This window comes from Asterias amurensis, chromosome 8 (assembly GCF_032118995.1).
Source record: "Asterias amurensis chromosome 8, ASM3211899v1".
NCBI lineage: Eukaryota > Metazoa > Echinodermata > Asteroidea > Forcipulatida > Asteriidae > Asterias > Asterias amurensis.
The window spans coordinates 20,714,142-20,726,413 of NC_092655.1; the positions used below are offsets into that span (position 1 = coordinate 20,714,142).

General features: G+C 36.7%; 1 protein-coding gene across 1 annotated transcript in view; it reads left to right on the forward strand.

Moving 5' to 3' along the window:
* Window positions 1-4,222: 4,222 nt before the first annotated feature.
* The window catches only part of LOC139940295 (uncharacterized), a 34,913-nt gene continuing 26,863 nt past the window's right edge, over window positions 4,223-12,272 (forward strand). The window contains exons 1-3 of the mRNA XM_071936485.1: window positions 4,223-4,270; window positions 10,069-10,114; window positions 11,886-11,989. Of these exons, the coding sequence (XP_071792586.1) occupies window positions 4,223-4,270; window positions 10,069-10,114; window positions 11,886-11,989 (198 nt within the window). The remainder of the gene's footprint in view (window positions 4,271-10,068; window positions 10,115-11,885; window positions 11,990-12,272) is intronic.

The window sequence follows — 12,272 nt, forward strand, 5'->3', positions numbered from 1 at the left end:
TTACTTCTATCTCGAAAACTACTCCACTTCAGAGGAAGCAGTTTCTCACAATGTTTTATACTGCCAACCTCTCCCCATTACTTTTTACCAAGTGAGGTTTTAATGCTAATAATTATTTTGAGTAATAACCAATAGTGTCCACTGCCTTTAAATTGCAATTATTTTGTTTTGTTTCAGTTAACTTATTTTATCGGTACTTATAATAGACAAGTTTCCTTCGTGAATTATCATTTAGCTATAAGTTAAATGCTCTTAAAAGCGATAAATGAATTGCTCTTAAAAACCATAAACTAAACAAAAGCAAACCAAATTCATAAAACATTCATAAAATCAAATTTTCTGCGTGAAAATCTTCATAAAGCCAGTATATACAACCAATACTTTTCCCACTTCAGAATAACTATCCAAATGGAAGCTTTTTCAGAAAAAAAACACTTGTTTAATTCTTTATACAATTTTAGAACTATTTGAGAAATCGAGCTCTTTATCTATGTAGAGAAAATTTAGTTTAGTATTGTGGTCCTTGCCAAAGGTTGTTTTGAACACAGTGGGCGGTTTTAGCGTTGAGAATAAGTATAGACCCCAGCGAGCAAATGTTTTTCAAACATTAATTTATTTTTGTTTTGTATTCCCTTTGTTATGGGGGGGTTCTGGGTCACGTTCCGGAGGAAGAATCATAATAACAATATTCTAATTCATTAAACTATTTCTGTGACGTCACTCTATTGTTAAAAGTGTAAATTATTTTTACGAAACTACGTTATTCTTACGCATTGAGTGTATTTTCATTACAATGGTTCAACTTGAAAATTACTGTCTTTCCAAACTGAAAGATAGGATGAAGTGCACCAAAACATTGGCTAGCTAAATATATAATTAAATTAACTTCAATTTACAAAAACCTTTTTCCAGTTTAGACAAACCACTTAAGTAACACAATCTATTGTTAGCTGAGCAAACTGACGTTGTACTCGATAATGTTGCAAGCACTAAAGAATGGCTCTATGTTGTAAAATATTTATAAAAATATGTGACCAACCGTCGTTTGTAAACGTATACGAAATTATATAGACTAAGTAGTGTTGTTACTATTGAGAATCCCAAACCAATGGGGGAAATAGTTTAAGTCAGAGAATAGACCCTAAAGTGTAGATTCGTGAATATAATGTACTCGCCTTCGGCTCGTACACTTCAATTGATCTAAGCTCTATTAGTTCAGTATTGATCTAGGCTTTTGTTTTATCTACTTGTGGATTGCATTTCATGTTCGTAAACACTTTATTGTATAAGTCTCATACAGGTTTGTGGTTGTTATTCTATTACATTTGTTGGCATTCAATACATAACGTTTCTCAATAACTACCTAGTTGCGTTAATTGACATTGAGTGGTCGATCTGCTCTTGCTACAAGCTTTTACAAAATTGAAAAATCTTTGCGTCTGAATGAAATTGAATCTATATGTTATAATGACGCCATCGTACGTGAAGTTTTCGAATTAACGTGCAATAAGTAGAATTTTCTGACGTTCCTGTACGAGTAAATTGTTGTGTTTTTCTGCAATTGATTACATATTGAGCACAGTTTATGACTGTTCTCATATTAGACACATCATCAAAAACAACAACAGTATACAATAAGAGAGTACAATACATGGTTAAACGATAAGACTGTGGGTGTAATTACAATACTTGTAATAAACAAATAAATTAATGATGTTATTATATAGTGCTCTTATCACGCCCCTCGGGGCTTATCAAAGCGCCCAGTATTTTGTCCTGCAAGGAATGTGGAGCTATATGTTTTGAATTATGATACATTTTCCCAAAGGATTTTGGTACTTTACGTAACACAGAGTGTCTACATCAAACTTACGCCGTTTGAAGACAATGATGGTATTAAAGCTTACCTTAAAATTAGTTATTACTTTCTAAAGTGCTGTAGTTTTTGAGAAATGAATAAAACAGTGCCGCGAAAATACGTTTTACTTGCTTACCAAATTTTCGTCGTCAAAGAAAAACATTATTTTCGTGACTTGTTTAACTCATTCCTCAAAAACTACATTACTTCAGCTAGTAATATTTTAAGGGAAGCTTTCTATCCTTGACACTGTGTGACATGTAAATCTGTGGACATCGCGTTTTGTATCATATAAAGTACCCAGACCCTTTAACGCGCCATGTAATGGTTTACAAGTTACTGTGGCGCAATGTTCTGCCGATAAAACCAGGAACGACAGGGCGAAGCCCTGCTTGTTTCGATAAGTGCTCTAGGTTCTTTCGCATGCGTTACACAGCACACGGGACCAACGGCTTTACATCCCATCCGAAGAACGAGGCAATGATTAAGTGTATTGCTTAAGGACACAAGTGTTACGGCTGGGGATTCGAACCCACACTCTGCTGATCAGAAACACCCGGTTTGAGTCCGGTGGTCTTAACCGCTTTAGGCAACGACACGCCACTATACTGAAGACTGAGCAAAATGACTTAACCTTCCAGCGAACAAATCAATTAAAAACAACGGGTTAATCATTACCAATCAACAAAAAAATGTCATACGGATGTTTTTATCAAACACACCCTGATTAAACAATAGAACTGTGGGTTTTGGTACAATATGCGGTTATAAGACTGAGCAAAATGGCGCCAACTTCCAGCAAACAGATAAATTCAAACATAACACAAGGTTGACTGGCTTATTGGAGTCAACATAGGCCTATAATGTTGAAGCGATCGTCAACAAGATTCAATTTGACTGATATAGGGGCCTACAAAGTGTCGGTGTAATTTTTTGGGACAAATTTGCATTTTTACTTGTAATGCTAAAAATTATTTCGAACTTATAACTTAATTGAAAGCCTTTGGTGTTATCACCGTAAAATGCAGTTAGCTTTTTAATATCAACACTGAGCTTACAAGTTCAATTGAGAGTATAAAAGTGTAGCCATAAAACTGTTTTGACGAGAGGCATTGCCAATAATTATGACTTCGTTAATGAAAGTCGAACAAGGCGAGCGTTTAAATTGGTTTTTGACGAAGTTGACTGAGTATCATATCAACTCAGGTTTAATGAACGATTTAAACTTCCAGAAGCTGTGTGGATTGGTTTGACTGAATGCCTAGACTTTATTGAAGTCTTGTTCTCGGTTGAGATGTCCCTAAACACATATTGCGCAGCAATCTCGCCGTCAAAATGTGGTACCGAGAACAGGTTTGGGAGTATCACAAAGCAGTGAGATGGCACGGGATTGGGGCTCGAGTCAAGTCTACTGAATGCCTTGTCACGGGGTCATATTGGCACTGTCTTCTGTTCAATTTTGCAATGTGTAATTAAGTAGGCTCACTTTCGCCATTTAAATAGTTGTCTGCAAAATATTTGAGTGGTAAAAATAAACTTACCAGCAGTTTGTTAAATCTTGAAGTTTAGTGACCACTAAACGTTTAGAGTGTTTAATCCACAGTAAAGACACGGGAAGACTCGTGCCGATGGACCATAATTGGCTGTATTTTCAATAAATAGCACTTTTAACTAGAAAAACGAAGCCCGTTTTGTAAATGTGATATTTCCAGCATTTTACTACAAAGGAGGTTTCTTTTGAGAGTATGGTTAGACTACGTAAATTACTGAGGTTTGAGAGAGCTCACGCGCCGTGGATTTTGCGTTGTGCACGGCGTGAGTCGGGCTGTGATAAGGAAGATCGCAAAGTTGTCCCACTCATATAGCTGACAGCTCAGCCCTTCCTATAAAATAAGGTGAAAAAGGGGATTTGCAGCTTTGGGAGATTTTTATTGAAAATATTGGCAGCAAAATCATTACAGCGTATGAGGGCAATGTAAAAACACACTTTCCGTGCACAAACATTCTCGTGAAATTTCCTATTGGACTCAACAGTGTTTTAACCCATTACTGGCATTGTTCAGCCACCGGTAAGGTCTCATGTTACAAACTCCGGAATATTCTTCAGTGATTTCGAGAATTTAGTCTTTATTGAAAAAAAAATTGCAACAGTATAACATATCATGTCTGTACGTTATGCACTACGCCGTGTTTGTTTACATTAATTGGGTCACGTGACGAACGGAGCGCAATCGGTCTATTGTGTAGACGATAACGATGGTAACTGCATCTTTAGTCATTCACTCTGCTAGCCTTGCAATGATGACGAGTATACGTGTATGCTAGTTACTTAATCGTAATCTTGATATCTGTATCATTGTTGCGATGGGGACGTGTACTGCATCAGCGATGGGTCTAGTATTATTGAGCTTGGTGAGTCAATGCATTTCTTTCATTTCGCTTGCCTTAAAGGCAGTGGACACTATTGGTAATTGTCAAAGACTAGCCTTCACAGTTGGTGTATATTAACATATGCATAAAATAACAAACCTGTGAAAGTTTGAGCTCAATCGGTCATCGAACTTGCGAGATAATAATGAAAGAAGAAAACACCCTTGTCACACGAAGTTGTGTGCGTTTAGATGGTTGATTTCGAGATCTCAAGTTCGAAACTTGGGTCTCGAAATCAAATTCGTGGAAAATTACTTCTATCTCGAAAACTACTCCACTTCAGAGGAAGCAGTTTCTCACAATGTTTTATACTGCCAACCTCTCCCCATTACTCTTTACCAAGTGAGGTTTTAATGCTAATAATTATTTTGAGTAATAACCAATAGTGTCCACTGCCTTTAAATTGCAATTATTTTGTTTTGTTTCAGTTAACTTATTTTATCGGTACTTATAATAGACAAGTTTCCTTCGTGAATTATCATTTAGCTATAAGTTAAATGCTCTTAAAAGCGATAAATGAATTGCTCTTAAAAACCATAAACTAAACAAAAGCAAACCAAATTCATAAAACATTCATAAAATCAAATTTTCTGCGTGAAAATCTTCATAAAGCCAGTATATACAACCAATACTTTTCCCACTTCAGAATAACTATCCAAATGGAAGCTTTTTCAGAAAAAAAACACTTGTTTAATTCTTTATACAATTTTAGAACTATTTGAGAAATCGAGCTCTTTATCTATGTAGAGAAAATTTAGTTTAGTATTGTGGTCCTTGCCAAAGGTTGTTTTGAACACAGTGGGCGGTTTTAGCGTTGAGAATAAGTATAGACCCCAGCGAGCAAATGTTTTTCAAACATTAATTTATTTTTGTTTTGTATTCCCTTTGTTATGGGGGGGTTCTGGGTCACGTTCCGGAGGAAGAATCATAATAACAATATTCTAATTCATTAAACTATTTCTGTGACGTCACTCTATTGTTAAAAGTGTAAATTATTTTTACGAAACTACGTTATTTTTACGAATTGAGTGTATTTTCATTACAATGGTTCAACTTGAAAATTACTGTCTTTCCAAACTGAAAGATAGGATGAAGTGCACCACAACATTGGCTAGCTGAATATATAATAAAATTATCTTTCAATTTACAAAAACTTTTTCCAGTTTAGACAAACCACTTTAGTAACACAATCTATTGTTAGCTGAGCAAACTGCCGTTGTACTCGATAATGTTGCAAGCACTAAAGAATGGCTCTATGTTGTAAAATATTTATAAAAATATGTGACCAACCGTCGTTTGTAAACGTATACGAAATTATATAGACTAAGTAGTGTTGTTACTATTGAGAATCCCAAACCAATGGGGGAAATAGTTTAAGTCAGAGAATAGACCCTAAAGTGTAGATTCGTGAATATAATGTACTCGCCTTCGGCTCGTACACTTCAATTGATCTAAGCTCTATTAGTTCAGTATTGATCTAGGCTTTTGTTTTATCTACTTGTGGATTGAATTTCATGTTCGTAAACACTTTATTTTATAAGTCTCATACAGGTTTGTGGTTGTTATTCTATTACATTTGTTGGCATTCAATACATAACGTTTCTCAATAACTACCTAGTTGCGTTAATTGACATTGAGTGGTCGATCTGCTCTTGCTACAAGCTTTTACAAAATTGAAAAATCTTTGCGTCTGAATGAAATTGAATCTATATGTTATAATGACGCCATCGTACGTGAAGTTTTCGAATTAACGTGCAATAAGTAGAATTTTCAGACGTTCCTGTACGAGTAAATTGTTGTGTTTTTCTGCAATTGATTACATATTGAGCACAGTTTATGACTGTTCTCATATTAGACACATCATCAAAAACAACAACAGTGTACAATAAGAGAGTACAATACATGGTTAAACGATAAGACTGTGGGTGTAATTACAATACTTGTAATAAACAAATAAATTAATGATGTTATTATATAGTGCTCTTATCACGCCCCTCGGGGCTTATCAAAGCGCCCAGTATTTTGTCCTGCAAGAAATGTGGAGCTATATGTTTTGAATTATGATACATTTTCCCAAAGGATTTTGGTACTTTACGTAACACAGAGTGTCTACATCAAACTTACGCCGTTTGAAGACAATGATGGTATTAAAGCTTACCTTAAAATTTGTTATTACTTTCTAAAGTGCTGTAGTTTTTGAGAAATGAATAAAACAGTGTCGCGAAAATACGTTTTACTTGCTTACCAAATTTTCGTCGTCAAAGAAAAACATTATTTTCGTGACTTGTTTAACTCATTCCTCAAAAACTACATTACTTCAGCTAGTAATATTTTAAGGGAAGCTTTCTATCCTTGACACTGTGTGACATGTAAATCTGTGGACATCGCGTTTTGTATCATATAAAGTACCCAGACCCTTTAACGCGCCATGTTTACAAGTTACTGTGGCGCAATGTTCTGCCGATAAAACCAGGAACGACAGGGCCAAGCCCTGCTTGTTTCGATAAGTGCTCTAGGTTCTTTCGCATGCGTTACACAGCACACGGGACCAACGGCTTTACATCCCATCCGAAGAATGAGGCAACGATTAAGTGTATTGCTTAAGGACACAAGTGTTACGGCTGGGGATTCGAACCCACACTCTGCTGATCAGAAACACCCGGTTTGAGTCCGGTGGTCTTAACCGCTTTAGGCAACGACACGCCACTATACTGAAGACTGAGCAAAATGACTTAACCTTCCAGCGAACAAATCAATTAAAAACAACGGGTTAATCAGTATCAATCAACAAAAAAATGTCATACGGATGTTTTTATCAAACACACCCTGATTAAACAATAGAACTGTGGGTTTTGGTACAATATGCGGTAATAAGACTGAGCAAAATGGCGCCAACTTCCAGCAAACAGATAAATTCAAACATAACACAAGGATGACTGGCTTATTGGAGTCAACATAGGCCTATAATGTTGAAGCGATCGTCAACAAGATTCAATCTGATTGATATAGGGGCCTACAAAGTGTCGGTGTAATTTTTTGGGACAAATTTTCATTTTTACTTGTAATGCTAAAAATTATTTCGAACTTATAACTCACGATTTTTTTTTAAAGCCTGTGGTTATCACTGTAAAATGCAGTCAGCTTTTTAATATCAACACTGAACTTACAAGTTCATTTGAGAGTCAAAAAAAAAGTGTAGCCAGAAAACTGTTTTGACGAGAGGCATTACCATTATGACTTCGTTAATGAAAGCCAAACGAAGCGAGCGTTCAAATTGGTTTTTGACGAAGTTGACTGAATATCATATCAACTAAGGTTTAATGAACGATTCAAACTTTCAGAATCAAGCTGTGTGGATTGGTTTGACTGATTACCTAGACTTTATTCAAGTCTCGTTCTCGGTTGAGATGTCCCTAAACACATATCGCGCAGCAATCTCGCCGTCAAAATGTGGTACCGAGAACAGGTTTGGGAGTATCACAAAGCAGTGAGATGGCACGGGATTGGGGCTCGAGTCAAGTCTACTGAATGCCTTGTCACGGGGTCATATTGGCACTGTCTTCTGTTCAATTTTACAATGTGTAATAACACAAATTTAAAAGTAGGCTCACTTTCGCCATTTAAATAGTTGTCTGCAAATTATTTAAAGGCAGTGGACGCTATTGGTAATTACTCAAAATAATTAGTAGCATAAAACCTTTTTTGGTCACGAGTAATGGGGAGAGGTCGATGGTATAAAACATTGCGAGAAACGGCTCCCTCTTAAGTGCCATAGTTTTCGAGAAAGAAGTAATTTTCCACGAATTTGATTTCGAGACCTCAGATTTAGAACTTGAGGTCTTGAAATCAACCATCTAAACGCACACAACTTCATGTGACAAGGGTGTTTTTTTTTCATTATTATCTCGTAAGTTCGATGACCGATTGAGCTCAAATTTTCACAGGTTTATTATTTTAGGCATATGTTGAGATACACCAACTGTGAAGACTAGTCTTTGACAATTACAAGTGTCCACTGCCTTTAAGTGGTAAAATAAACTTACCAGCAGTTCATTAAATCTTGAAGTTTAGTGACCACTAAACGTTTAGAGTGTTTAATCATATTATTCCAACTTGCGAGAACACAAAAGGGGGCAGGCACAGCACCTGAACAATCAACACTTTTGTTTTGATTATTTTAGTATTTGTTTTTATTTGGTTGCTTATTTTTAGAAATCCTAAGAATTTTTCTCTAAAATTACCAATCTTTCGAAAAAGAAAGGAATTATTATAAATTGTTTAGAAAAATACACTATGCTGTAACGGTTGTGTTTTTAAACTTAACACTGGTCCGTTTTGCGCTTTGTGATCTTCTGTACTTCATTTGACGCTTGATGATGTCATCTCACCATTTAGTGCTTGTAAACAATGCTGTTTACAAGACGTGTTTCGGACGCAAATATCAAAATTTGTAAAACCTTACCAAATACTATGGCAAAATTTTAGTTTGAAATACCATGGATCGATTCTTCGGCATACAAAAGTCGATCGGTGACCTACTTTTTTTTTTGAAATACCAATATGCATCGTTCAATAAAAATTTGAGCAAAGTACCATTAAGCAATACCAGCTGTAGCCTTGATTCAAGGCTGTTGGCGAATCGTGCCCCGGCCGGCCCGTTGGGCGGCACGATTCGGCAACAAAAACTGCACGCAGTGCATACACACGAACAACGTATTATGTGCAGTACACTGCACAGCGAGAACAGTATAGCGAAGTTATGAGTACGGTCGTGTCTTTAGACCTCGTGCGCGTGGCTCAACAACAAAGTACTCATGGAAGAAATTACTCATGTACAGTACATGTACCGTACATACGGTATGTGTACATACGCTGTACACGTGTGCACGCTTTATGTTATGGGGTGCACTGGCAAACTGCAGTGTGGGGACTCGCTGGGGCGCCTCGATCAAGGCTATACCAGCTGGAATCATCAATGCGTTCCAACTTGCTTCAGGAGGGGGATTGTCTGCTACTTCCTCAATCAATCAAAATGCCAAGTCATCACCCGGGTGATGACTTGGCATTTTGATTGATTGAGTCTAAAGGCTCGTGACCATTTTGACAAGAATCGTTATTAAGGATATTGATTGTGGTCGATGACGCGGAAGGCAGCAACAATGCCCAAGTAAGTTCATGGGCCATAATCGTACGTGCGATACAAATTTTGACGGCACGGGGTTGTTTTCAAGCAAAATATTTCGCACAAATTTAAGGCTCACCTAGCCTGGAAGTGGTATTTTGTCAAAATAAAGCTTTTGTCACTAAACTATGTATTTTGATGAGTGGAATGTGAATAAACAGCAGTTAACCAAGGTTCTAAAAAATCAGTTCTTATCTCTTTCCAAATTTAAGAGTAGTCCCCGACCCGAGAGGGCGCTGTTTGTGGTGTCAATTATCGAGGCGCGATATTTGAAGAGTATAGTCTGGCCCAGTACACTATGTCTGGTACCTGGTCGGTACGATGCCTACGTACAGAACTACGTTCCACGGAGCAGACTGCACGCACTGCCGGCTGCTGTGCGGACGACCCTGCACGGTGAAGCGCATGCAATGCCAACAAAAAATCATGACGCTAGGCGCACGCTAAAAACAATAAATACGCTAAATACCCATGTTTTTCTTTTCACGTTACCAAGTAAGTTTTTATGCTAACATCTTTTTGAGAAATTACCAAAAGTGCTCAATGTCTTTAAGCGAAACTCAACTTGTCTTCAAATTGCTCGTTTTTTCTTTTTCAGCTAGTTTTTCTTCAAATGAGTTTCACCGCAGGAGTTTGTTTACCTGGTAAGTTTCGAGGTCCCTGTTAAGACAACCTATATATTCTGACATAAATTGTAACTGCAACAGGAACCGACCCTTTCTTAGTTTTCTTACAAGTCATGTTTAAACAATTAAAGGCAGTGGACACTAGAGGTAATTGTCAAAGATCAGTCTTCGCACTTGCTGTATCTCAACCTATACACAACATTACAAACAGGTTTGTAATCTGAAAAGTTGAGCTAAATTTGTCGTCTAAGTTGCGAGATAATAATGAAAGAAAAAACACCCTTGTCAGCACTTTTAGATGCTTGATTTCGAGACCTCAAATTCTAAATCTGACGTCTCGAAATCAAATTCGTGGAAAATTACTTCTTTCTCAAAAACTACTTTACTCCAGAGGGAGCTGTTTCTCACATTGTTTCTACCAACCTCTCCCCATTACTCGTTACCAAGTAAGGTCTTTTGCTAATAATTATTTTGTGTCATTACCAATAGTTTCCACTGCCTTTAACTATTAATCAAAACCTAAACTATCGCGAATACTCACAGACACAAGAACTTTAAACTTTTACATTGGGGTAGATTCTCATTGCAACTTGTCTTCGATTTGTACAATTTCGGTTTTCAAGAACAAACACGAAGATTAAGTTCATCATTGTAATGCCCATTGTAAATTTCAAAAATTAACTCAGTAACAATGGGAGACTTTGGGACGCTAGGTGGCAGCAGACTTACCAGGTATATTCCCATTGTTTACGTAGTTCTGAGCGTGCGCACATGACCGAGAACAATGGATTTTACCTGTTAAGTCTGCTGCCACCAAGCGTCCCAAAAGTCTCCCACTATACGTACAAAATCAGTTCTTCTCTGCATCACTTTTTGTCCTACCATGCTGGCTCAATTTTCATCTGCTCTGTTGCTAAGTTTCTATAATCCAATTTATTGCTCAATAGATTGTTAAACTAAAGTTGAACATATCATCGACAAATCTGGGCCCAATTCAATAGAGCTGCTAAGCACACAAATTTGCTAAGCGTGAAATTTCTTCCCATGATAAAAACAGGATTACCAACCAAATATCCATGTGATACTCAGGATAAGCAAACAACAGCTGAATACCAGTAACAAGCAATATGCAATAAATAGAAATTTGGTTGGAAATCCTGTTTTTATCAAAGAAGAATTAATTTCATGCTAAGCAAGTTTTTGTGCTTAGCAGCTCTATGAAATTTGGCCCTGTACATTACCTCGAGTCAATATGAAATGAATGTTGTTGTATCTATAGGGTGGTGCAAGTAAGTCACAATCAGATACTCAAATAATTATTCAAAAGCAGTATATTGGTCAATCAAGCTCAAATCATTCGTTATGAGAAAACTATTAGATAGGTCTACATTGCTGACTCATAAAAGCTATTGGACAGTTTTGTTAAACAGTATTATCCAAAGGCCCACACTTCGTGTATCACAACTTATATTCAAAAATCACAAACCTGTGAACCTAGGCTCAATCGGTCATCGGAGTCGGGAGAAAATAACGGGAAAACCCACCCTTGTTTCCGCACGTTTCGCCGTGCAATGACATGATTGTGTTTACAACAAATCCTCAATTCTCGATTTCGAGAATTGATATTGTTTTAATGTTTTCTCAAAAAGTAAAGCATTTCATGAAATAATATTTCAAGAGAAGTCTTTTACCATTATCTTCTGTAAATCCTGTAAGTTATTTGTATTTCTGTGAACTTTTTTTTTTTCTTTTCCGAAAGTGTATAATGGCTTTAAACATTATTTGACAGAATCGATACCTCCTATTGTGCCCCCTACCACTTGGACTGCTTGGTTTAGCGTGGATGACCCTACAGACGGTACGGAAAACGAGACACTAGCAGCAGTCAGATCGGTTAGTTGGTTTGTTTGTATAACTTTTTTTTTTAGGTTTTTGAAGTTTTAATTTTTTAGTTCGATTTTAAGTTTTATATTTTCTTATATGGAGCCACTATAGGTACTTAAAATAAATGGCCGACCAATAGTTCGCGATCGTTAAAGGATAACCGTGCAATTTCGAGTAATACCTGTGCGGATCATTAATATTCTACTTTTAAAGGCAGTGGACATTATTGGTAACTGTCAAAGACTAGCCTTCACAGTTAGTGTATCTCAACATATGTATAAAATAACAAACC